Raw genomic sequence first — 27,559 nt, 5'->3', positions numbered from 1 at the left:
CCTCATTATATCATTAAAACATCACTTTAAATAATGTAGCCTTTCATGTTATAAAATGTCGGTCTATTGGAGAGTAACTTTTTTATTTATTTCCCAAAGCCAATTTTAGTGCATTTGGAGGTTGTGTGAATGTATCAAGAGATGGGAACTTACATGAGCAACCTTCACCATGTCTGGTGTGCAATGGCCTTTATTTAAAGCATTGATTTCAAATAGTGTCCTGTTACTACACACAAACAGTTCATTCCAAATATTTTCCTTCCTTTCTGACCTTCAAGAGATCTTCAAACATTTTATTTGATCTTTTTCTTTGTGGAGTATCTGTTCCTCTTGAGATCCCACCTTTTCTAAGATGACCTTTCAGCGGTAACTGCTGTATGCAGAAGGTCACACTGTAATAATCGTATTAATTTGGAGAAATAAAAAGGGCTTTAACAGCCTTGAGATCCTGCCAGGGCAAAACATTACAGTGAAGAACTATTAACATCCTAACATCATATTTAGATGTTTGAAGATGCATTTTATTGGGTGTTTTTTAGTAGGATCCAATGGTGTTTTGGCAAAGTTTGATATATATATTCTTTTAATTTTATGAAATTTCGAAAGCTTAGAAAGGTATGAGCACTTATGAGCAAGTCACATGATGTCACATGAGTTTTTCATTCATCTTGTTGTGTCTTATTTTCTAGTAAAAATATCTGAAAAACCTTAAAACAAGATAAATGTAGGCCTACTTGAAAAGCAAAACCGCACAAGATATTAAGACTTGTTTTCAGATATAATATATATAATATACAATATAAGTGCATTTTGTCTTATTGCATGCACTGGCAACTTTTAACTTGGAAAAAAAAATGGAAAAGGAGCAGCAAGACAAAATACACTCATATTGCACATTTTTGCTCTGAAAATAAGTCTTAATATTGTTGCTTGCAATGTTGCTTCTCAAATGCAGTTTGATCTTGTTTTGAATATTTTTAGATATTTTGACTAAAAAAGACAAAAATAACTGTATATAGTAGTATTTTTGCAGTGAGTTTCCATAATAGACCATCCTGCCCGCTAACAGATCCTGATTACTGGTTCTGTAGCCAGTTTAGCTTCAGGCTCAGTGCAGAAATCACCTCTGATCTGCAGCAACATCAAAAGAGCTCAGATCAGTGAGCATTACAACAGGCCTCAGATCAGTTTAACCCTGTTACGAAGACGTGTCAGTGATGAAATGAATGCTCTGTCCTGCTGTGGCTTCAGAATATTGGGGTAATGTCCTGCTGCTTGTCTGCTGTGTTTAGACCAATCTGAGTCTGAAGTGTGTGTGTGCGTGTGTGCGTGTGTGTGTGTGCGCGTGTGTGTGCGCATGCGTGTGTGTGTGTGTGTGTGTGGTGCCCACAGCTGCTGGGGTCATCCGAAGGGCACTGGAAGCGGTTGGTAAGATGGGTGTGATCAAACTTCCACTTCATTACACTTTACACACACAATGCAGGCACAGTAAATGTCTGGTCAGTCACACTGGTGCAGATTCTCAAGGGCATAAGTGAAAAATATAAAATCTATATCTGCCATATATATATATATATATATATATATAACCACACACACACACCCACCCTGGTGTCCAAAAGATTGGAATAATTTAGATTTTTTCAAATGTTTTTTTAAAGATTTTTTTTGAAAACAAGTGTTTTACGCTCATAAGACTGCATTTATTTGATCAAAAATACAGTAAAAGCAGTAATATTGTAACATATTACAATTTAAAATAATGGTTTTCAATTTGAATATATTGTAAAATATAATTTATTCCTATGATGGCAAAGTTTCAGCAACTTTTCATCAAAAGCTACATTTATAATAATAATAATAATAATATTTAGACATTTATAATAATACAAATAAATGCTGATTAATTATTTGACTCAAAAGTTGCAATCAAAATTATTCAACCACCTTGACCTGCAAGACATTGTGCTGCCATGAAAAATTATGAAAACAATTCAACCAAGGCATCAGTTAACTATTATAGAAAGTTTATTAATAAACATTTCAGTGATTCTGAAGTTGATGAAAAATGGAAAAATGGTTGTACACATTCATGTACAATAACTACATCTTGGTACACATTCATGTACAAAAATGTAGCCAATGTGTGTGTGTGTGTGTGTGTGTGTGTGTGTGTCTCTTTGCTATAATACTATATGACTTTCACAGATGTATATTATTATAGTATTATATAACACAATTTACATTTATACATGTAAAAAGAATTTAAATAATTTTGTAATATTTACTTTTTATTTACTTTGTCTTTCTTTCTTTATATATGTATTTTTTATTTTTTTTTTGTTTATTTATTTGTTTTTGACGTTGGCAACAGAAATCATAATTTTGTGTTTATGACCTTCAAAAACAACTGGTCACACATTTTTTGTTTAAATAGCCTTTAATGCTTTTTTTCTTATTGAAATGAATCATATTTATGAAACATTATTCATACCTCCAGTGCTAGACTGTGATTACAGTAACAACACTGATAAAAAATATATTCACAGACATATGGACACTAACATCATCCTCAACACACACACATTTTGATGTGATGGATGTGTTTTTCATGGGTGGTCTGTCGTACAACCCGCCTTGACCCCACACACACAAACACACACACACACACACACACACACACTGACACACACATGCTGTCTGCCAAGAACATGATTGGCACATATGGCACAGAGTCTTTTTCTCTTACACGCACACGAACAACGCAATGTCTCATCATCAAATGCAAACAGTGTGACAACTCATGCTGTTGCACTCATTAGCTGCACATATGAAGCATTTTGCACTCAGCCAGACCCATAAGATCTGCATCTTTAGAAATGCAGCAAAAACATGCTTATATCAGCAGTAAAATCGAGATGTGTCTTTCCAGAGCAGGTGAAAGAAACTGAAGTTTTTTTGCCTGAAGGCAGTTCCAGAGGCGTTTGACTGCTCGGCCAGACAGCTAAGATGAACTCTAAGATTTACTGTAAGATTAACACAAACATCTCTCCAACTGTCACAAGCAAGCTGTCAATCACACACATGGTTGAAGTGTGTAGTTGAAAACAGTCAATTTGCTGTGGTTTTGTATTTGTCTTCACAGCTGACTAGAAAGAAAAATGGTGGAAAATGTTTTGAGATGTATATATTTATATAATTTGCTATGTTATTAAAAATTAAAAATATTAATTAAACTATAAAATCATCACTTTTATCTGATCCACTCTACCTGATAAAATTATTTTGCCAGCGTAACAATATTGCCAGATTGATTAAAATCAATAAAACTGATAAATGCTGTATGTATAAAGTATATATACAAAACATTTTTGGTGGGTATTTTTGCCCTTATTATGATAGGACAGATCAGAGCTGACAGGAAGCGAAGTGGGAGATAGTTGGGGGGTGGGGGGAGGTCAGGAAAGGTCCTCGAGTCAGGATTCGAACTTGGGAAGCCCATAGCACAATGGCATTGTATATTGGCGTGCACTGCTCACAGGGCAATCGGTGCTAACATGAAGTACATTTTTAAGGTTGCCTGACCAAAATGTTTCATTACCAGTGTAGGGGAAAGTTACTTTTAAAAGTAATGCACTACAATATTGCATTACACCCTAAAAAAAGTAACTAATTACGTTACTTGGTTACTTTTTATGGGAAGTAATGCGCTACATTACTTTTTAAATCTGGGCAGAGCTAGCTTGTTTGTTTTTATTATAAAAACGTTATTCTTTTACAAATGTAAAAGCCCTTTCACACCAAAAGTGAAATAATGAAATGTCAGGCTGAAGGAAATGTAAATTCAGATCTGTACAGTAGAGGGCGCAGCTCAAACAAATTGCATGAAGAATATGACGCAGGAGAATAAAGTTCAACACTATTCAGCAATAACAAAAATTAAATACAAATGTGTCATTTCTGCTTAGTATGGTTTAATTGGATAATCAAAGGTCAGTAGCAAAGACATTGGTTAATAAAATGGGATTAAATACATAAATAATATTTGTCTTATTTAACATGTTTAATTATTGCAGGTTTGTAAAATATTATGAGTTTGCATTTGACTGTTTTTAATCATTTTGAGGAATACTGATTCTGTTTTTTGTGCAGGTGAGATGAGTAAATATATGTTCATATTTAGTCTAGAACTACAGTAACATCATTTTCACACACAGCGCAAACAATGCCTCTGCACTTACTCCCGATTTCTCTCAACATGGCAACACGAGAGCTGTCAGTCAAGACATGGGAAACAAAATAACTGGCGTTACTTATTTGAAAAAGTAACTCCGATATTTCCTTCTAAATTACAAAGTAATGCGTTACTTTACTAGTTACTTGAAAAAAGTAATCTGGCGTAACTTACGTTACCTGTAATGCTTTAGAAAACCTTTATTTTAAAGACGGTAAAGTTGTTTTGCTTGGCTGCAAAACTTGCCACCATTATGCCAGGGTGTTTGTGGATGATAATGACGATAAGCTGCATGATATTATTAATGTCCACAGCACAAACAATGTGGCTTGAGCTACATGCCTGAGTTTATTGCTTTGCGTTTATACTCACCTTAGCTATGATTAAATTGTGATCCTGGCTGTTGTAAACATGACTAATAACAATTATAATTGGAAATATGATAATCATAATGATGCTTATTTAAAGCATACGCTTCTGCAAAAGATCATGACCCCAAGATTTCTAATATTTGTTGAGGCGGGATGGAAGGATGATGGAAGAGGGAGAGACAGTGCTCTCATTCAGTTCTCATTCTCCTCTCTAAACATCGCTCTAATTCTCCTTTCATTCGACAGCCTATCACACCCACACCATTCCTCTCCCACACTCATTCATCTTTCCTCTTGTCTCATTCGCTCTTTCTTTATTCCTCCCCTTAGGTCTTTTTCCTCCCCTCCCATCTCTCTCTTACTATTTATTCATTCAATCTCTGTCTCATTTTCCTTCTATTTTTCTCTGCCAGGTTCCCTCACCTGGGTTTCTTGATTCCTGAAATCTCATTTTCCTTCCTGTGGAAAGTGCTTCTCAAACTTTTCCAGGTGCACTCCTCCTTTCACTCCTTCAACAAAGACTGCAGACCACTTTGCACTCCAAAAAATTGGGGAAACCACCAACTACATCAAGAATTACCAACAGTTTGATGCAAAAATTGCCCTTAACTTTTTTTTAATTACTTTTTTAATCTGAAAACATATTTTTTTATACATATTTTTTTCTACTGTTTTATTTCATTGAAACAGCTATGTTAAGCTAATGAGCTGAAATAAGACTTTATTATGCATTTATGTCAACTTATTCCATATTAATCAATGAATCAAATTAATGTTTGTGCTTTTTGTAAATTATTATTCTAATTATTTACATCTATTTTTTCTGCACACCCCTCTTCTCATCAAGTTCATCATCATACGTCACCTTCGTCACCTCTATTCTATCTTCCTCCTTTCAAATTCATCCATCCATCCGTCCTTCCTGACCACCTGTGTTGACATGGGTCTACCTGTCACGACTCTTCAGCTGTATTGTGTGTGTGTGTGTGTGTGTGTGTATGCAGATGGATCGTTCTTAGACCCTTGTGACCCTTAGTGTATTCAAGCTGGTTTAATGAGCACTTAATTAAACTCTTATTGAAGAGGTGGATTTAGAAGAGGAAGAAGATGAAAGAAGTATGAGCAAACACTGGCACAGTGGAAATTCTCACACTCCCAAGGAAAACTCACACCTGTGATGAAGTGCGTGCGTGAGATGGAGAGATAAATGGGTCCCTAATTCTCAGACAGAAGGACAGTGTGTTCTTGATCAGCAGGTCTTGGCTGAAGTTTCTTAATTATGCCTTAATTAGCACAGTTGCCTCGTTAAGCCACTTCCTCTTCCAAGACTGAGAGGGAGCAGCAGTAGGACCGCTCATATCCGCAAATTTAATTACTCCCTCATTACAGTTCATTACTCTTACAGGGTCAAAAGGTGATGGCCTTTAAGCCTCATTGTGTTTGTTGAGATTTTATCAATAATGTTGTCGGCCGATGTGCATCTGCAGAACATTTAATGGGTCGTGATTGCACAAGAACTTTAGCTTTGACTGCAAAGATAATGTTGATGTACTGAATGATGACATAGCTAAATAAATGATTTAAAAAAAAAAAACATTAATTTTGCAGTTTATTCAAGCAAACCAAAGTCATCTTAAAGCTTTCAAGAGTAATTGCTGTGTCACCAAACAGGATTATAAAAATAAAAGTCATTGCCATGATTAAAAGGTGTTGCTATTTGACAGAAACGACAAATTGTTGAATAAAGTCGTTATTTTGTTTTCTTTGCGCAGAAAAAGTTTTCTCGCCGCTTCATTAAATTCAGATTGAACCACTGATGGCAAAATATCTTAAATTGTGTTCCGAAGACGAATGAAGCTTTTACGGGTTTGGAGGTAAGTGATTAATGACAAAATTTTCATTTTGGGGTGGAGTAACCCTTTAAGGGCAGTGGTATTTTGTACTACAATTTTTTTTTCCTCAGGGAAAAAATAATAATAATTTAAAAAGAAAAAGAAAATTTTAAATTACATAGAAAAATTAATAGAAAAAGGTTTTTATAAACTAATAAAAATGACAAAATGAAAAATCACAGAATCAAATTACTAAAACTTCAGCTTAAAAGTAAAAGTCTTGTTGTCTGCAAAATTGATCAAAATTAAATGACTTTATGCTCAAATACAATGAGGAAAATAAATTTGTCAATGGGGTAAAAAAAAAAAATAATAATAAAAAATAATTAAAGGTAGGGTTTCTTACCCTTACCGTAATACTTTTTTTTTTTTTCTTTCAAAAAAATAAAAATAAATAAAATAAAATAAATAATTATGCCTCTCAAGCAATTGTGTCTCGATTTATTAATGCTTTAATATTCGTACTGGGGGAAAAAAAAGACAAAAATTCTGAGGATAAATGCAAGGCTGGTCAAACAAACAGCAATGTTTTGAAAGTGCCACAGTATCAAAATCAACTACAGTTAAAGTTGTCACTGCATATTAAACTGCAGAAAGTATTTGTTACATACATATTTAAACAATTATAGGATCGATACTTCACATGTGTCAAAATCTCCAGGACTCACATCTGAATATTGGCAATGGAGATAGAAATACAAGCAACATGTCAAGGCTCCTTTTTACCTCAGCACTGAATGTTTGACGTTCATTATTTTTATTTGATGTTCATTATATCCGTGAGTCCCCTGAGATTCAGCTCAGCAGAGACTCTGGAGCTCTGACTCACCGTTGTTGGTGCGCATTGACCTGCCAGATATGCCATTGGATCCGATAAGGTGGTGGCCTCCTCCTCTGTCCACGCCCCCGGGCTCGCCTGGCTGTTTCAGCAGTTCCGTCAGGGCCCTAAAAAGAGACGGGATTGTACGCCATCAGTTTCTCAGCAGGGCACTTGGCAAATAAGGGTGAGCAATACAAACCAGACATGAGCCCAGGCCAGTGTTTTGCATTCGGTCCAAGTCACGTCTCACTAATTCGAGTAGATCATCTTTTCATATTTACTTAAAACATGAAATAAACATGAATGAAAATCAGAAAATTTCAACCATAGAAAGATGTCAATACACTCCATATTTCAAGTTTCAGTTCACTGAAGTTAATCTACTCTACTGTCTGATTTGTTTGTCGGACAAAATGGTGGATACTGCATTATGACTGGTCAGATTACCTGTCAATCAAGCTCCTTCCGAAGGGTCAATTGCGAATGAGGGCATAGACAGGTAATAGACAGGACGTCATGGCGAGTACAGTGCCATGCTTCTATACATTCCTTTGAGTCCAAGCAGATTACCACTGCAGTAGACAAACGAAGATGCCGAAAGTTAAACCCCACAAACCTGATAACATCTAATCGTTTATGTGCGATAACGATTGAGCCTGATCTCATGATGAAAACGTACCTGTAGGAACTTTTTTACAAGACACGAAATACGTAGCACCATGTTTGTTTCGTGACATATTCGATGTGAAATGAGCGCTAATAGAGTGTTTGGTTTTTTTCCCACGGAACAGATGAACGTACAAATGGTACGTTTTATGTGATGTTGGTTTTGTACGTGTCACCGCAGTTCTGACTTGAAATGTCCGTTGAGTGGCTCTATAATTCTGATGCTATGTTACGTTTTAAACAACGTACCATCTGCACTACACCTAAACGTACCCAACAGTATGAACAAAAACGAATGTGACATAAAAACAATCGCAAGCATGCCGTTTTAGCATGTTTTTCGACTTCTCATCTTTCAGCTCTTTAATCGTGAGTCATGTTTTTCACAGAATTCGTACCAAAGGATTCTGCATCCTAAGTCCAACTCCATGCCTGCTGAGCTACCGAGCAAGCTTGTTACGTCCAGAAAGCGAAACATATGGAGTTGTAATCATAATTGTGTACAAAAACGATTAAAAGTGCTCGCTGTTTTACTGCCTTTAGTATTCATTTCTTTTGGAAACTGCAGTGATATGTACTTATTGGTACGTATTTCGCATCTGGCAAAAAAGTTCCCACTGGTACGTTTACGTCATGAGATCAGGTTGGCATCACCTGTGGCCTTTATTCTCAACGTAGGACACATCAGCAGCAACTGTGACGAGATCTGTCGTGTTGCTGAAATGCTGCATTTCAAAATGTATTTACACCCTATAAGTGGATTATTTGCATATATATTGCGATAGTTGCTAAAGTACGATTGGTCAGCAGCATTTTAAGACGGGGCTTAATGAAGAGTCCGTTTAAAACTATTACATCATGGTATTCCATTGTTAAACAGGAATTATTCCTATAGTATAAGAACTTTAAAGATGGATGCAATTGAGTGTCACCAAACACCATATACTGGTTTGTTTATTATATATGGATATTTCATGTTATTTACTCAATCTACTTCTTTGCACTCATTTGTGCCTTTTGTATGTACATATATTCTTAGTAATTATTCTGTATTTAAATTTAATTCTTTCTTTTTATGTCATTCTGTCTACACTATGCTTTGCAACAAAAAAAATGCAAAAACTGCCCCAACTGTCTTTGTCCTTTGTTTACTAATTCCTCTTCTCACCTTCAGAATATATCCAAAGCCCTCACTGGGAGCTTCAGTGACCGTGACCTTCACCGATTGTCCAGTACTGAGCCATATCTGAACTCTCAAGGCAGCTATAATGTCTCGCTAACACTTAACTAACAACCAACCCTCTCAATTAATCCATCCTCCACTGGCAAGTGCTTCGGTGGTTGCATTAAAATTGTATAGGTGCACAGGAAGTGCAAGTGTGACATAATTACAGTGCAATTCAAAATAATTCTGCTTGTCTGCTCTTCAAGGTTCCGTTATTTCCCTTGTGACGTCATTGTTTCAACATTCTCTATTCCACTGGGTGAGATTCAGGGCAGGATGGAATCTTGGGACATTTCTAAAGCAACAGTTGCCAGGATCGCTGGGCTAAGGCATACAAGATGGGTCTGTCTCTTTCATGATAATGACCAGGAGAACGAGGCACTCGGCTCCGGCCAGCTTTCTGCTGTATGCTCGACTGATGTGCTGCCCTGTGAATCATTTCTACTGTCTCCTCAAAGCCAGTACAGGCCACACAGGATGATGGCTGTCTACAAACTTCCTGTTCCTCTAGCGAGCCGTATCATATCCTGGCCTTTGGTGGACCTGAAGATACACTGTAAAAAAAAATTCCGTAAAATTTACGGTAAAAAAACGGCAGCTGCGGTTGCCAGAATTCTACCGTAAAAAAATACGGTAACAACATTTTAGGTTTTACGGTTTTAACTTAAATTTACAGTTAAATACTGTAGTTTCATTAACTGATATAATGTTAATATACCAACCTATTAAAGTACTGAAATCTGTTTTGTACCTTTGAAATACACTGATAACCACCAAATGCAGGTGGTGATGAGAAAGTCACATGATGAACCAAAGCCCATCACAAGCATCTTTTAAATAATAATATATATAGAAGGTGCACAGTGTCATTCACACAAGCACTAAACACCATCATGGTGAGACTCATTAAACTGAAATATGCAATAAACATTAATTTAACAACATTAGATGAAACATACAACCCTAATAAACATAACTGATAAGAAAAAACTAAGAAAAAACATAGTTATTTCAAAGAAAAAACATCAAATTCATCAAATTGAAATGCAACGCAGGGAAATCTGGGAATGTCAGTCTACGGTTTTTCCCTGTAAATTTTACAGGAACTTACCGTTAACCATTTAACAGGTTTTTACTGTAGCATTTTCACAGTTTTTTACCATTAAAATCATTTTTTTTACAGTGTAGCTTATTTTACACTCAGGCTATTGTGAAGGTAAAGTATGGTAAAGTATGTCTATATTATTATATTACTTTTTTTAAAAGAAAGAGTAGTCATTTTAAAAAGCTGATTTTAACTGTATAATATTGTGCTAACAACACTTAAATCATGTGTGTGTATATATATATATATTATATACAGTGTGTGTGTGTGTGTGTGTGTGTGTATATATATATAGATAGATAGATAGATAGATTAACTTTTATATATATATATATATATATATATATAAATATAGATACATTTTCTTGTTATATAATGTATTTTCTTGTTCTTGTTTACTTGTTTTAATATATTGTATCATAAACATAAGTGCATTTAATTTTGTTTTATACTGCACTGGCAGATTTTTCATGTTTAACCTTATGCTCATGTTTGTCCTTATGCTTAAAATCTGCCAGTGCAGTAAGACAAAATACATGCTTATTAAAGATACTTTTTTCTGACGAAAATCTAAATGTCAATTTATAATTTTGAGATATTTTAACAGGACAAAAAGACAAAAATACTTTTAAATATCAGATAAGATGTAAGATGCCACTTATAAAGATAATTGTGACTTTTATCTGTTTAACTGTTACTTTTTAATTGTTTTTTTAAATTGCATGATATAAACTCACAATGGTGAATTGGTGAGTTATACAGTCAGACTTGTGAGATATAAACTTGCAATTCTCACTTTTTACACAGAATTGCGCAATATGAACTCACAATTGCAAGAAAAAACAGAATAGCGAGTTTACATGTAAAAAAAACCCTCAGAATTGTGAGATAAAAATTTGCAATAAACTTGCGATATCTTTTCCCCCTCAGACCTGGACCTTATAACTCGCAATTGCGAGTTTATATCTCACAATTATGAGAAAAAAAGTCAGAATTGTGAGATGAAAAGTCGCAATTACCTTAACAATCAAAATAACAATCCAATTTATTCCTCAACTCAAATGTGCAGCCATATTTTGACCACAGGCAACAGTGGAAAGAAAAATTCCACAAACTGCAAAATAATTAAACATTAATATCAGTTTAGATAATTCTTTCACCAACAAACTTGGTTTACCAAAATGTATGTTCTTTCAACCGATTCAATTATTAAATATTAGGTAGTAGAGGACTTTTAGTCATCATTCAGAGTAATCAGTGGACACAATTTGTTCTTAGTGAAGAATCTGATGCAGATTCCCATCGGGAAATGTAGTTGGAAATGTATATTTAAAACAAAACTGACTTAAACTGACATGTCGGTTGATCTTAATTGATCTTAAATTTGCACTGTGCTAGACCTAAACCAAACACTTTGATTGATCTCTGGTGGATCAAGGTTGTAGGAATGTGGCAACATGATCTTTAAATGCATCTCAAATCACATGTTAGTCTTTCACAGTTGCTCTCAGGAGAATGTTTCTTATGTCGTGATCACATGTAAGGATGCACAGAGCACATGTATACATGCAATCTGAGAAACATCTACACACATGCTCCATTCATCTGCTCCCAGCTGTGTTCACCAAGAACATCTCCGTTCACTTGCTGTTCTGTTTCGCAATTAAATATTTTAAACGGCTCAATCTGTTTCACCTACAGCCAGATTTTATACTTCAGAACAGAGCAGCAATCAACCATCATTCAGATGTTTATTGATAGAAAATGATCGTTAATCATGCTGATGGTCTTAACTTCCAGGGGTGTTAATGTGTGTGATGAATGAATTTCTGATTAGCAATACATATGCTGGATTGGACTGCGTGAGTGTGTATTAGAAGAAATTATGTGAGAGATTTCCAATCTTGCTGATGTTCTCTCAGCATGTTCCCTTTTCATTACAGAAACATGTGGTCTTTAATTAAACTGTTACTTTTCAGCAGAATTCCCATTAAGGCGCGCCAGTGGTAATCACAGGTGGAAAGACTAACTGCAGGCGTCCCAAATCAGTCTTAAGTGCCCCCAACTGGCTACTAAACTCACTTTAAGACTCGGTTGGGAGTACTTTGACAAGAACTTGTAGGCCTATATGCTAGACTCCCTCATAATCAAAGTAGTCACTGCCATGATAAAAAAAATTTTTTTAAATCTCAGACCAGTTTTTTTTGCAGAAAATCTTTTTTTCAGTGTTTCATTGTCAATTCATTATTTGATAATTATATTATCTAGTCCAATTTACTCTACTAGGAATAGAATATAATTTTAATAAACAAAAACATCATTTTGGTTTATGATAATGTTTAAAATTAAAATATTGAAAATATGTCAAACAGTAGCACACCAACATTTTTGCAGTTTTTATTAAAAATTTATAATATTTTATTTATAATATATTTTAAGCATGCTGTAAAAGCATGCAATACAAAGACAAAACTCTCCTAGTTGTGATACTAATAGCATATAATGGGTATAAGTTACTGTGTTGTGAATTAATAATGATTTTAATCATTAAAAGCATTATTATTAATGCTTAATAATAATGCTGCGTTAATCATTTTCCATGTTTTAGAGACTGTTTAGGATATCGCATTATGTGTAGTGTGTTGTTACTGCAACGCTTTATAAACAGTGCGAGTTATGCATTTAGACTAGCATGCAACTGTTAAATTCGCTGTTTGCTTCAGGGTGTCCAAGTGTAAGCTGTAAGATTGCTTATGTTAGATTGATTAATGAATAATCTCATAGAGGATGCATTAGCTAATTAACCTGCTTGCAAATAAGATCTGTGATCTTTAGTTCTTTCAGCTCAAATGACTACATTGATAATTAAGAATTTAGTTATGGTCATGATGATGAATATTTTGGAATAAAAAAATGTAATTGCGGCTTTTTCTCATAATTCATTTTTACATCTCACAATTCTTACCTTGTTTCTCAGAATTCGTTTGTTTGTTTCTGCCATGGAATAAAAAAATCGATCTGTCACAACATATTAAAGAGCCACAAAACAGTATTGTTTGATTTTCTTAAAAAATGTCAGAATTTGAAAGCTGAGACTTTGTTTCATACCAAAAGTAACATGCTCTGTTTTTTCGATTGGTGTGTCGTCAGCTTCCTCTTTGCTCCACATTTTTTAAGAAATTCAAACAATAAATACTGTTTTGTGGCTCTTGTGTCATGACAGATCGCTGTATAGAGCCTCAGTTCAAGCGGCTCGTGAACCGATCATCTTTTCATATTTACTAGTTAAAGCACAAAATAAACATGAATGAACATCAGAAGGTATTTTATTACAACCGCGGAAAGATATCAAAACATCATTTTTCAAGTTCAAGTATATCTCACAAGTTCTTTATATCTCGTAATGCTGAGTTTTTATCTTTGAGTTTTTTTCGGATTTGCTAGAACAATGTTTGAATTGTGAGATATAAACTCAGAATTGCAAGAAAAAAGTCAGAAATGTAAGATAAAAAGTTGCAATTACCTTTTTCACTTTTTTATTCCGTGGCAGAAAGAGCCTTCCGTATCTGGTCATATGAGGCCCCATTTACACTAGTGTGTTTTCGTTTTAAAACGGCGGTTTAGAATGAAAACGATCCTCGTTTACACTGGCGTTTTTCTGCTGCGTTCAGAAATGATCTACATTTACACTACACAACTGAAAACGCATGCCACGTGACCATTCATGCAACCATAGAGTATAGGTATAGGTAGATTCCCTATTATTTAGATGGCGGACGCGTCTGCGTGCTTGGAGTGGTCGAATGGGGAATCTACCCATACGGGTACAATAATGAGCATGATGTTATTGTTTACACGGTCGTCAAGGATACGCAGAGAGAATGTGGGCAGCCACGCCATCGTTTTCAAAAGTCTCCGTTTTAGTCCGTTTACACTGAAACGCTACCCCGGGGTTTTCAAACTAAAACGAGATCTGCAGCGTTTTCAAAAGTCTCAGTTTTCAAGGGTGGAAAACACCGGAGTAGTGTAAACGATAGGCGTAACCGTAGCAAAAGTTACGCTTTTTAGTACGAAAACGCACTAGTGTAAACGGGGCCTGAAACTATTTATATCACTATGCAATAAGATGGTTGCAGCGGGTCATTTAAGCTAATAACAACCACTTTATTAACAGTAAAGTTTAAAGCATCCATAACATCGAAATACATTACAGCAGAGAGTTTTGTTTTCAATCTCGTCATGCATTGGGAATCAGTTAGCTGGTGAGGCAGATGGTTCATAGTGGCCCGGTTAGCCCCAGGGCTAATGCTGCTCCAGTGAGAGAGACTGTATGTGTATGTGTATGTTTGTGTGTGTGGAAATATGTGTGCTTGTGTGTGTTTCGGGTGCATTAGCCATTAGTGATATCACAGTAGGGGAAATATTTGGCCCTGATGTGCCTGACACACTACAAAGAGCCTCAGATATGGGTAGCAGCAAACCAGAGGCTGTGTCTGTCTTTGCAAGCTAATCTGCGTAAAAGAGACCTTTTAGTTTCCCCCCTTGCCGTTTCATGAGAAATCATCTGCTTGGCTATAAAATCATTCAGATGTCAGTGCATGTATCTGTTTTAGTAATCTATGGGCAGGAAGAGAAGATTTGCTGGGTAACGGAAAAGCAATGAAGTTTGACATCCTTCCCCTCCTGACTGATTTTCTGTAGAAACTCAATAACGCCTGACAGCAGCAGATTCTCTCTGCTGACTCCTGGAAATTTACAGACTCTCTGCTTATTAACTAAACTTGAGACAAGAGCATTGTGAGGAAATTTTGAAAAATGGACAACCCTCATCATTTCAACCCTTGAATGTTATAAAGAAATAAGCAGAGGGTGATATGTAAGTATATGGGATGTTTTCACTGATTTTATTGCCCATCAATGTGAAAATAACTCTGATTGCTTAGAAAAGTTATGCTAAATATGCTTGCCTTCATAAACACAGCCAACTACATCTGTGATTTTGTCCTTGATATTCTTTACATGGAGATACAATCACAATTTGAGTTTTCTTTTTCTTTTTCTTTTTTTTTTTTGTCTTTTTCAGGTTGTCCATCTGAGAAACACCCTGAAAACACTTGGTCAGATTATATTAATAAGCACTACTTCAAACCTCAAGGTAATGAAATTTACACACAGTTCTGTCCCTGGGGATGTTTGTGTGTGTAGACATTTTGGTGGATGAACTGAAATAGATCACCTATTGGAATTGGCACAGGCATCTCAAACACACACATACTCACATCACACGCTCACAGTTCAGCAAACAGCACAAGTCGCCCAAATGTCATGATCATAGGTCTGTTTTCCAGCAGCCTGTCCTCGTCTCTCTGTGTCTGTCTTTCTGCTGTTATCTGCACATGAATGCAGTCGTTTGTAGTCTCTTGTCATTCTTCTTCTAAAAAATGGAACCCTTTCTATCTATGATCCCTCTCTCGAATTATAATGAATCTGACAGCTGCCAAGTACAGTCCCAAAACGCAGAAGGAGGTGTATTTATATGTGTGTGTTCGTGCATGTGTGTCTGTCTGTCTGTGTGCGTCAGGTTTATAAGCACTGCAAACACTATTCATCTTATGATAATAAAACAATATTCCTGTTTAGCTGTTTATACACGATGAAACTCTGTTGCATTTGTATTCCTATTTGCATAAAACATATTAAGCCTGGAAAAGTAATGTGCTGCAAAATTAATTTTATATTTAATACTTAACAATTGTATGTATTTTTTGTTCAATTGTTCAGAAACCCTTTATAATAAGGTCCCATTATTTAACATTACTGGTTTTACTTTAAGTAACAATAAGCAATACATTTGTTACAGTATTTATGAATCTTTCTTAACGTATAAGTTAATAAAAATACAATAATGTTAGACCAGGTTCAATAAATAATATTAATAGGCACACATTTGGATTTTAATAATGTATTAGTAAATCTTGAAATTAACATGATCTAAGTCTAATAAATGCTATATAGATATTTTTTCATTTTCAGTTCATGATAACAACTGAAACCTTATTGTAAAGGGTTACAAATTATTTATAATATTTATAATTGTATTGCTGTTTTAATTTAATTTATTGAATTAAATATTATAATGTGTTGTAAATTCAGATTTACAAGGGAAGAAAAGATACAATTGCAAGATGTAAACTCAGAATTCTGGAAAAAAGTAATGAATTGTGAGATATAAACAATTGTGAGAAAAAAGTCAGATTTATTAGATAAAAATTTGCAACTACTTCCGACACATTTCGGAATGCAACAATGTATGATATCGAGCTTGCTAGAAGTTTGTGTTCACATACTGTACTTATTTCAGGCCTTTGTCATCATAAACAGAGTGAGGTGTCTTAAAAATAGTGAAATTAAAATTAGAATGTGATTAATTCAGTTATGCCTCTTCCATATATGACTTTTTATATTCTGATAATGCTGCTTGTAGATTACTGCTTTACTGCGGTCAGATTTGCTGCCCATGTAAATCAATCCCCTGTATCAGATTTCTTTATTTCATCTCTCATCATTATCTGAATGAAAACATCACAAAAGGCTTCCCCCATTCTGCCACACACTCATGCAAATGTCACTGGGAATGCAAACACACACACACACACACACACACACACACACAGCACTTTCCAGAACAGATGAGGCTTCAGGGCAAAGCTAAATGACTGACGTCACTGCGATGCACCAAACACACACACCCAGCTTGTGAACATATGCTGCAAAGTAGAGCTTGTGTGTAGATATACAATTAAACATGGATTCTAAGTTATCACACACAGAATATACAACCAAAGTAGGATGATTCACACCATAGAGCATGGAGTGTAATATCAAAGACACCCAGACTGCAGGGAACAGATCGAGTGTGTTTGTATTTGATGTGATTACACTCAAGACTCCCCATCACACACTGCTGGAAGTCAAGCACATGTGGTCAGAAATGAAGTGCTTTTAGCAAAATACAGTAGAGTTTTCAGCAGATGCGTCTTACTATAAATAAAACGGTATTTGATGTATGCGCAAGGCATGTTGTCATTCGAATGTTCTCTGGTGGAGTATGATAGAGCTAGACAAACTTTGATGTTGGTGTGATAAAGTTTGCCTAAAAATGCTTTCAAGGCATGAAAAATTAAAGCATAGATGAAGATTTTCTTTTAATTTAAAAAAAAAATGTTAAAAAGAATTCAGCTAAATTCTTTGTAACATTTATTTCATGTGTGTGTGTGTGTGTGTGTGAGAGAGAGAGATGGTGTAGAAACAATTTTCACTCAGAAGTTGCCAGTAAATTTCACAAATAGTTACACACACATTGTGTATAACATTATATAGGTTGAAAATGCAATGTAAAAGTTTAATCCAATGGCTGGGTTAGTCCATATTTACCCAAAGTTGGGTTAAAACAACCCAGCATAGATAGATAGATAGATAGATAGATGGATGGATAGATAGATAGATAGATGGATGGATGGATAGATAGATAGATAGATAGATAGATAGATAGATAGATAGATAGATAGATAGATAGATAGATAGATAGATAGATAGATAGATAGATAGATAGATAGATAGATAGATAGATAGTAATCAGTGCACTACAGCAATAAAAATAGAATGTGCTTCATAAATATATTAAAAATTAAAATGAATTACCGTTATTAATAATGTATTCCATTTATATTTTTCTTTTGCAGTCTAAAAGCTCACACATTTATGTATCTAGGACTGTTGATCTAATTAGGGCTCACTTGACAATGGTAATGTAAGAAGTTATTCTCAAAACTCACAATTTTTAATTCATGTAAACAATACACCGAATAAGTAAACTTGCAAATGTTGTTCCTTGTTTGGGTGTGTGAATAAACCATACAGTCAATCAGTTAGAGAAAACAAAAGCATAGTCAAAACAGCCTGCAGGACTGTGCCAAGTTCGGTGGATTGAAAGACCCAGGAGGAATAAAACACTAGATGCATTGCCTTAATGTATATATGATAACTAAATAAATGTATGTTTTTTCTCAATATAACTTCTTTTGTTTGTTTTTGGAGGTCGAGTATGACGAGGACATCTTTATAAGATGCACCTTCTCTGGTCTCTCTATCAGCTGCATCTGAATGCTGAGTGGAGGGTGGCTGACGACCTACTAACAGTTCATGGCTATTGATTGGGTCTCTGCTGTGGAATCCAGAATATCTAAATCTACATCCCAGCATCGCAATGACCTCCTGTGATCATGGTATTGTTGCTACTGAATAATGACTCATACTCTACATAAATCAAAAGATCACGCACACTGCATAAAATTAGCATTTATGCCTTTCTCTTTCTCGTTCCCTGTGTTATATGTGATGTTTAGCTATGCTTAGCTACACCTGTCAGCTCATATCAGGTCTCTAAAACTGTAATACACTAAAATGCCCTGTGATTCACACATACACAGATAAACATTCATAGATGCTATTTGGCTGTGAATTAACATTCTTTGACTGACACTGTCCTCAAAGTCTCGCTCTCTCACACATGCACAGACAAACTAATGCCAGAAAAATGCTACGTCAACAAGCAAACGCAGACGCAAATGCTTGGCCAAAGCATCACGAGTGCAGCCTCTATGTACATAGTTAAAAATGAAACCATACAAAATAAATGGAGGGAATAGATTTGTTCGTTAAAAGAGAAATGCAGAAATGATTATTATTAGGATATTTTTGATTTCATGTTGACTTCAACATGCGTCATGTGGTACTAACAAACCTCAAAATTCAAGGAAGCAATAGAGTTGCCTTAATTCATATTGGATATTTGATGCCCATTGCATTCCCATTTCTCCTATTTTTACATTTAGATTAGCTTTGCCATCATCTAACACTCACTTAAAGTTAATCTTTACAAACACTGATAATTTGATAACAATGTTAAATGTAATCTTAAAGGAATAGTTCACCCCAAAATGAAAATTTGTTGAAAATGCACTCACCCTCAGATCATCCAATATGTGCATGAGTTTGTTTCTTCATGGGAACAGATTTGGGGAAATTTAGCATTACATCACTTGCTCACTGAATGGGTGCCGTCAGAATGAGAGTCTAACAGCTGATAAAACATCACAATAATCCACAAGTAATCCACACAATTCAGTGAAGTAAAGTGCAATGTTTTTTTATCAGCTGTTTGGACTCTCATTCTGACGGCACCCATTCACTGCAAAGGATCCACTGGTGAACAAGTGATGTAATGCTACATTTCACCAAATACTGTATGTTCTGAAAAGAAACAATGTCATCTACATCTTGGAGTAAATTTTCAACAAATGTTTATTTTTGGGTGAACTATTCCTTTAAGCATTCTCAAAATGTATGTTCATTTTCGATATTGTAAATTATAATTCAAAATTAAATTCATAACAAATTCACTGGCAGAATTTAACATTTATTTTAGCATATTTTCTTTGGTCATTGGTCATAATAAAGTAATTATCTGCCAGGATGCTTATATTAGTGCATACGTAAAATATGAAGTAAAATTCAAATACTTGCATTAAGTTTGTTTTGGACCTAAGACATTTGTATATCACATGTATAAAACCATTTGTATAAAAGCTGCAATTATGGTATCAGTTGGCTAATACAAAAAAAGAAGAGAAACATCTCACCCTAAACGCCTCACCTCTTACATGTACACGCACAAGCAAATTCATGTAGCAATCAGAGTAAAGAACAGACTGAAGCTGTACTAGCAAGACGTCAGTCCCTAAGGCAATTCTCTCTCGCTTGCTCTCTAACACTCTCTCTCTCAACAGTCTGCCGTCAGATTAATGCAGATTAATGAAGTCTAAAGGCAGCTCAAGACGTATTGGCACCCTTCATGAAACTGAGCAAATGGGATCGTTTAAATTAAACAAATACACCATGAGACATGTTTTGGATTCAGTCATATGAGTCATGTGCTCTTAACACTACTGAGTAGTGCAAAACAAAGGTTTTCTAATTATTGATATCCTTAAAAATAATATTTTCTAAAGCCTCTCCTGAAGAATATAAGGGCTGAGACCACTTAAAGGTGACTGAGTTTCTTTTAAAGAACAAAGAGTGCATTCACACTGTCCTTGGCCTTGAAAGCGGGCACATTTGTGTATTTTTGGTCCATTTGAAATGAAATAGTGTCTCAATATATATATATATATTTTTTTTTTTATTATTGTTTTTAAAAAAAAAATGTTTATTATTATTATTACAACCCCAATTCCGGAAATGCTGGGACATTTTTTAAATTTGAATAAAATGAAAACTAAAAGATTTCAAATCACATGAGCCAATATTTTATTCACAATAGAACATAGATAACATAACAAATGTTTGCACAAAATGAACTCATTTAAAATTTGATGCCTGCTACAGGTCTCAAAATAGTTGGGACGGGGGCATGTTTACCATGGTGTAGCATCTCCTCTTCTTTTCAAAACAGTTTGAAGACGTCTGGGCATCGAGGTTATGATTTTCTGGAGTTTTGGTGTTGGAATTTGGTCCCTTTCTTGCCTGATATAGGTTTCCAGCTGCTGAAGAGTTTGTGGTCATCTTTGACGTATTTTTCATTTAATGATGCACCAAATGTTCTCTATAGGTGAAGGATCTGGACTGCAGGCAGGCCAATTCAGCACCCGGACTCTTCTACTACGACGCCATGCTGTTGTAATAGTTGCAGAACGTGGTTTTGCATTGTCCTGCTGAAATACATATCGTCTGGAGGGAAGCATATGTTGCTCTAAAACCTTTATATACCTTTCAGCATTCATAGTGCCTTCCAAAACATTCAAGCTGCCCATACCTTATGCACTTATGCACCCCATACCATCAGAGATGCTGGCTTTTGAACTGAATGCTGATAACACACTGGAAAGTCTCCCTCCTCTTTAGCTCGGAGGACACGGCATCCGTGATTTCCAACAAGAATATCAAATTTGGACTCGTCTGACCATAGAACACTTTTTGAATTTTAAATGAGCCTTGGCCCACAGGACACAACGGCGTTTCTGGACCATGTTCACATATGGCTTCCTTTTTGCATGATAGAGCTTTAGTTGGCATCTGCAGATGGCACGGCGGATTGTGTTTACCGACAGTGGTTTCTGGAAGTATTCCTGGGCCCATTTAGTAATGTCAATGACAGAATCATGCCGATGAGTGATGCAGTGTCGTCTGAGGGCCCGAAGACCACGGGCATCCAACAAAATCTTCGGCCTCGTCCCTTACGCACAGACATTTCTCCAGTTTCTCTGAATCTTTTGATGTTATGCACTGTAGATGATGAGATTTGCAAAGCCTTTGCAATTTGACGTTGAGGAACGTTGCTTTTAAAGTATTCCACAATCTTTTTACGCACTCTTTCACAGATTGGAGAGCCTCTGCCCATCTTTACTTCCGAGAGACTCTGCCTCTCTAAGACATCCCTTTTATAGCTAATCATGTTACAGACCTGATGTCAATTAACTTAATTAGTTGCTAGATGTTCTCCCAGCTGAATCTTTTCAATATTTCTTGCTTTTTCAGCCCTTTGTTGCCCCGTGCCAACTTTTTTGAGACCTGTAGCAGGTATCAAAAAAAAGCTTTCCTGTAGCTCAAATAGTAGAGCATGGCGCTAGCAACGCCAAGATCATGGGTTCGATTCCCAGGGAAAGCAAGAGCTGATAAAATGTAAAAACTGTAACTTGAATGCAATGTAAGTCGCTTTGGATAAAAGCGTCTGCTAAATGCATAAATGTTAATGTATCAAATTTGAAATGAGCTCATTTAGTGGATAAAAGTGTAAAATTTCTCCGTTTAAACATTTGTCATGTTCTCTATGTTCTATTGTGAATAAAATATTGGCTCATGTGATTTGAATGTCTTCTCTCGTTTTCATTTTATTCAAATTTTAAAAAACGTCCCAACATTTCCGGAATTCGGGTTGTAGTATATACCTTAATATAACTACGATTCAAAACAATGAAGTTATTAAGGTTAAAAATTTTATTCAGCAAGAATTTCCTTAAATGCATAGAAACTAAAATGTTACATGAAATGTCCATTTTAAATAAATGCTGGAAAACAGATCCTGGAAAAAAATAAAAGTGTCTGCTAAATGACTAAATGTAAATGTAATATGTTCAGTATATCAATCATTGTGACACCTGCATAAAACTAGAATAAGTGTGTTACTGTCATTTCATTCATTCATAATGCACAGTATAAGCAAACCACACAGAGGAGATAAAGCAAACTGTAATTCTTGAAATACAGTGCATTTGGACTACGTTTATGATACTTTTATGGTGCTCTTTGTCATTCTGAAGCTTTAAAGCTGTCCCCATTTATTGTTATAGAATGGAAAAGTGAAACAAGTAGGTCTTTGTAAAAAGAAACTCATACAGGTATGGAAAGACATGAAGAACGTTAATTTTTTGGTTGAGAAATGCAAAAACCTCCACATTAAAGAGCTTCATTTCTCCTTCTCATGTCTCTCTCTGTGCTTTGCTGAGGTTGTGTTCTGATCTTTCTCATATAGACGTCCTGTGATCTCGTCCCCTGTGGAACTCCATCAAAGAACTAATTTTCTCTCCTCCAGACCAACTCGTTTTGTTTTATAATGGCACGTTTCATTATGGCCTTATCAGGGAGGAGACGGAGAAACAGATGCACACACTCTGAGGGCGAAATGCAGGGCCATACCTCCTAGCTTTCAAATGAACAGGTCAGTTTTCATTGATTGCCTGTTTTTAAACTGGGCCAGCGGGAATATTGGGTTTATATACTGCACTTCACTCAAGGGCACGTGCTTTTTATGAATGTGTGTGGCTCTGTGTCCTTCTATGGTTGCGTCACGTTGATCCTGGCTGCTGCATTGCTATAACTGTGTAAATTGTGTTAATAAATGTAGAGCTGACTGGGCTAAACCCGAGCGCTGAATTACATGCCTGCATTACAACACACACACACACACTTTCCTAAGAGATGTCAGAGAGAGGTGAGAAATAAAACGCTGGATTCAGATAAAATCCGTGAGCGATTTGAGAGTATTTACTGAGGGGAGACAGAGCTTTCAGTCTGAACGCACAAGAGATTTGAGAATGTGTGTGCGTGCAATGAAATAAAAGTGTTAGGTAAAGGGGTAGAGAGAGAATTCTGGGATATTTTTAAAAGAGAGAGACAGAAGAGGCATACATTTTTTTAAAAAGTGAGAATTGATAGGCTGTAAGCAGATTCAGGAACGACTTCAATTCAATTTAGCGCTGTGAAAGTAAGCAACCAGCATGAAAAGGTTTGTCCTTTTTCAAAATGTGGTCTCATTGATACTGGAATTTAGTGTGGACTGTATTTATGGGTGAAGGTGATATTATTCATCAAATAACAATGAATTTTAAATAGTTAGGGAATGGCTTTGAATCCCTTTCCAAACTCATAAGTCTCAACAACCACCCTTTTAAGGGACTCAGGCTGATCATTTGAAGCATTTTAAAGCTTGTGACCAAACCAGACTAGTTTATTGAGGTTTTTATAATGTGTGACCTTTCTCTTTAATGATGTTCTTCTAATTTGCACTTGATTCTAATTTTAGCCACCTGATGTAGTGATAAATGTTAATGTGGTTCCCAAACAACAAACTGGCATTTCTGTTTATTTAACCTGTATAAATCATTACAAAATCTATATTCCAAGTGTCATTTGTTAAACTAAATTGCCCAGTATCTGTATGTTTTAAAACATTACTCCATCCATAAATGTTGTCATCATTTACTCACCCTCAAGTTGTTCCAAACCTGTATGAGTTTCTTTCGTCTGTTGAACACCAAAGATGTTTTGAAGAATGTTGCTAACCAAACAGTTGACGGTAGCCATCGACTTCCATAGTATGGAAAAAATTACTGTGGAATTCAGTGGCTACCATCAACTCTTTGTAAACTTGAGGGTGAGTAAATGATGACAGAATTGTCATTTCAAGTATCGCTTCAGAAATCTTTCTAATTCATTAATGCTTTTTATTAATTTCAATGTTGAAAACAGTTGTGCTTTTTTTTCAGAATGTTTTGATGAATACAAAGAGCAAAATAAAAGCATTTTTACATTACAATGTACTGTAAAAGTCTTTACTGTCATTTCTAATCAATTTAATGCATCCTTGATGAATAAAAGTTAATATTCCTTTTAAAAAAAAATCTTGAACAAGATACATATGCATATATAAATATGTAAAGACACTACACATTAAGAAGAACATTAGCTCTGTGTGTATCTTTGCTTGTAATGTGGGCTGTTCAGCCAGAGGTAAGCAGTAAATGAAATTTTGTCCAAGCAATTTAATCCTAAATCAAGTTAATCGGCTCTACTGTCTGAAAACCAACAGCCATTTGCGACGCCGGCCGCACAGAGAATTCCAAACACATCCACAATGGACATGTGGTTTGAGCCGAGCACTTCAATTTGGGTCAGCTGTACTCGAGCTAATGTGCTTGTGGAAGAAACACAGAAGGGTTTTTGCTCTGGGTACTAGAAGACCAGAATGTTGTTAGAACAGGTTCAGTGAACTGAATGGCAGAATGTGATGTGGGGTTAAAGAGAGAAAATAAATCCAACATACACACACATTTATCACTCCCTTATGAGGATGAATGCGTCACGTAGGTATTTAATCCACTTGAAAAAAAACACTCTCTCACTCACGCCGGCTGACTTAACTGGTGCACACACCGCAGTCCACAACGGTGCAATTAGGGGGAAATGATGAACCACCGGCACCTTTGCTGAGTGAAGGTTTATAAAAACATCAATCCTGCACCACTGCACCAACTGGCACACCAACCGCCCTCCTCTCTGGAACAAGACAAAACCGTACTCCACCTCCAAGATGAATGACCTGAACCTCCAGGTGGACCTGCACCTCCTCGTGTAAAGGTCAGACTTCACCTGCATGCTTTATAGAGGAGATATGAAGAATTCTGCAGGGGCTAATGGTTGTTCAAAACAAAACAAAAATCTATCTTAGGCGCATTTTTATACTTGCAATTAATATTTGTTAATAGTCTTTAATTTTCAGTATTGGCTCAGCCAAGTAGTCAGGGTTGAAAACTCTGACCAGGGTTGAAACCCTTTTTTTTAAATAATTTTTTTAATTACTGCAATTACTGTATGCATCAGATGGATGTTTCTTTTCAGCATCTCACGCCATGAGCATTGTTTTCGAGGCAGTGCATCAAGTTAAAATAGAACGCATTTGTTTGAAAGAATGATCCTTCATTCCGTGATTCCACTAGATTCATCAGTTAAATAAACAATATACATTTCCCTCTCTCTGCCACTTCTCACGCTGAGTCCTTCCTCCACTCACTCGTCTATCTCCCTCATCTTCCCATCGACTGTAAATGTCTCCAGTGTGTGTAGCTTGATTGACAGGGCAGAGATCAAGATAAATATCTGTACAATCCCTACCCTACACCCCCTGGTCTCAATCAGGTCCTCTCTTTTGCTCTCAGCTTTGACAATCCCCCACACCCCATCCCACCATCCCCCCTGGAACAAGTCCGTTCAGGATGACTGAGCAGCGCTGAGCCTCTGAAATGAGGGGTGAGACATGGAAAGGGAAAGAATCGTTCCTCCCGCAGGGCTTCAGCTCTGAGCAGCTCATTGGTGATACTTATCACTGCACTGTTTTGTGTTTTCGCTGTCTCTTTTTATGTGGGATTAACAGAAACTGTGCAGCAGTAATTCAGGATCAAGGTGAGAGAGAGAGAAGGTAAAGTACTCAATTGCTGCAACAAATTGCAAATTAGCCATTGACTTTCCATCAATGTGATTAAGACACAAAGCACATGCACAAACACACAACTCACTGTGAAGGTCAAAACACACTTGTGCCATTTTACATTCCTCTGTTTAGATTATTTTCGACAGCAATTCAAGAATTTCTTGTGAGCAGCGCAAATGGGGCAATTTTCCAACAACAAGTAGTTTTAAGTCACATTGAAAACATAAACATCAAATCAGAACATACTTGATGTCCAAAATACAATTATGTGAAGCAGAATTTTAGACCAATGAGATTTCGCTGGAAGTGGGGCTAACTACACTTGTATCTCTTATGCTAATTACCAATTTTTACTGGATCTGACCATATTTTTGTGTAACCTAGTCTTGTCAGGTTGATTCAGGTAATATTTTTTTTACTTAAAACCAGTTTGCATGCTAAGCTGACATTGCAGTTGAGGAAAATGGTTTCATAGTTTGGGAATTAAATTGAAGCTAAGCCAAACCTGGCCATTTTACTTTTTAGGGTACTAAATATCTGTGCATGCAAATCTTAGTGCCAACTTCATATTTTGATTTTCTCCATTAAAATCACATTTCTGCTCAAAATAAATGGATAAAAACTATTGGAGCATGGACTTTAATCATTAACATATGGATCTTTAATGCATAGCAATTTTTACGAGATAAAAAAAATTATTTAACTGGTCTAAGATTAAAAAACAACAACTTTGAAATAGAATAGAAAAGTAAACCAGAAGTATACAAAACACTTTATGTGTTTTAGACACAGAACTTTTTACTGCGTATCCCACCCCAAAAGAAACGAAAACCAAAATATCAAGTTGCAGTCATGGATGGTTTGGACAAAAACTAATAAACAATCAAAATTGCTTGTCATGTTATTGCATTGCACCTGGTTATGCCACTATGTAATAAACTTTTTACTGGCTCTCAATTGCAAATACACTTATACAGTATTCTCAGTAATTGTTTTATTTCCTTAAAACATGGCATACAGCAATTCAACCTCCCCTTCAGCCTTTGATCCTTCTGTCTGTTTTGTTTCTCTGTCTGCAGACGTTTGTGTTATGAAGTCCATAAGTGGCCTGAGGAAGTTGTGAATGAATATTTATGAGGTAACATACACACAGATTAATGCATCCCTCACAAACTAGCAGTTCAATATGTTTTTCTATAAATCCACTTAAATACAACTTTGAAGCCACATATGTGTATTATCTCTCAAAACTTTCTCTCCCTACTTTTTCAAGTATTTCAAAGTATCATAGTATGCTCTTCACATGAAAGCTGTTCAAAAAGGTAGGATATTCACACAGAAGGCAATAACAGAATACACTTGGAACAAACTCTCCTAGATGGCAGAATAAAAGCATTAATAACAAATACAGTAGTTTTGTCTA

The 27,559-nt window shown here is 35.7% G+C and overlaps 1 protein-coding gene across 1 annotated transcript in view; it reads right to left on the bottom strand.

The window, feature by feature from the left end:
- LOC131537514 (protein shisa-8) overlaps window positions 1-27,559 on the bottom strand; it is a 65,069-nt gene that overhangs the window by 25,605 nt on the left and 11,905 nt on the right. The window contains exon 3 of the mRNA XM_058771034.1: window positions 7,327-7,442. Coding sequence (XP_058627017.1) covers window positions 7,327-7,442 — 116 coding nt within the window. The remainder of the gene's footprint in view (window positions 1-7,326; window positions 7,443-27,559) is intronic.

Source organism: Onychostoma macrolepis, chromosome 03 (genome assembly GCF_012432095.1).
Source record: "Onychostoma macrolepis isolate SWU-2019 chromosome 03, ASM1243209v1, whole genome shotgun sequence".
Classification (NCBI taxonomy): Eukaryota; Metazoa; Chordata; class Actinopteri; order Cypriniformes; family Cyprinidae; genus Onychostoma; species Onychostoma macrolepis.
This window is presented reverse-complemented; position numbering and strand designations above follow the sequence as displayed.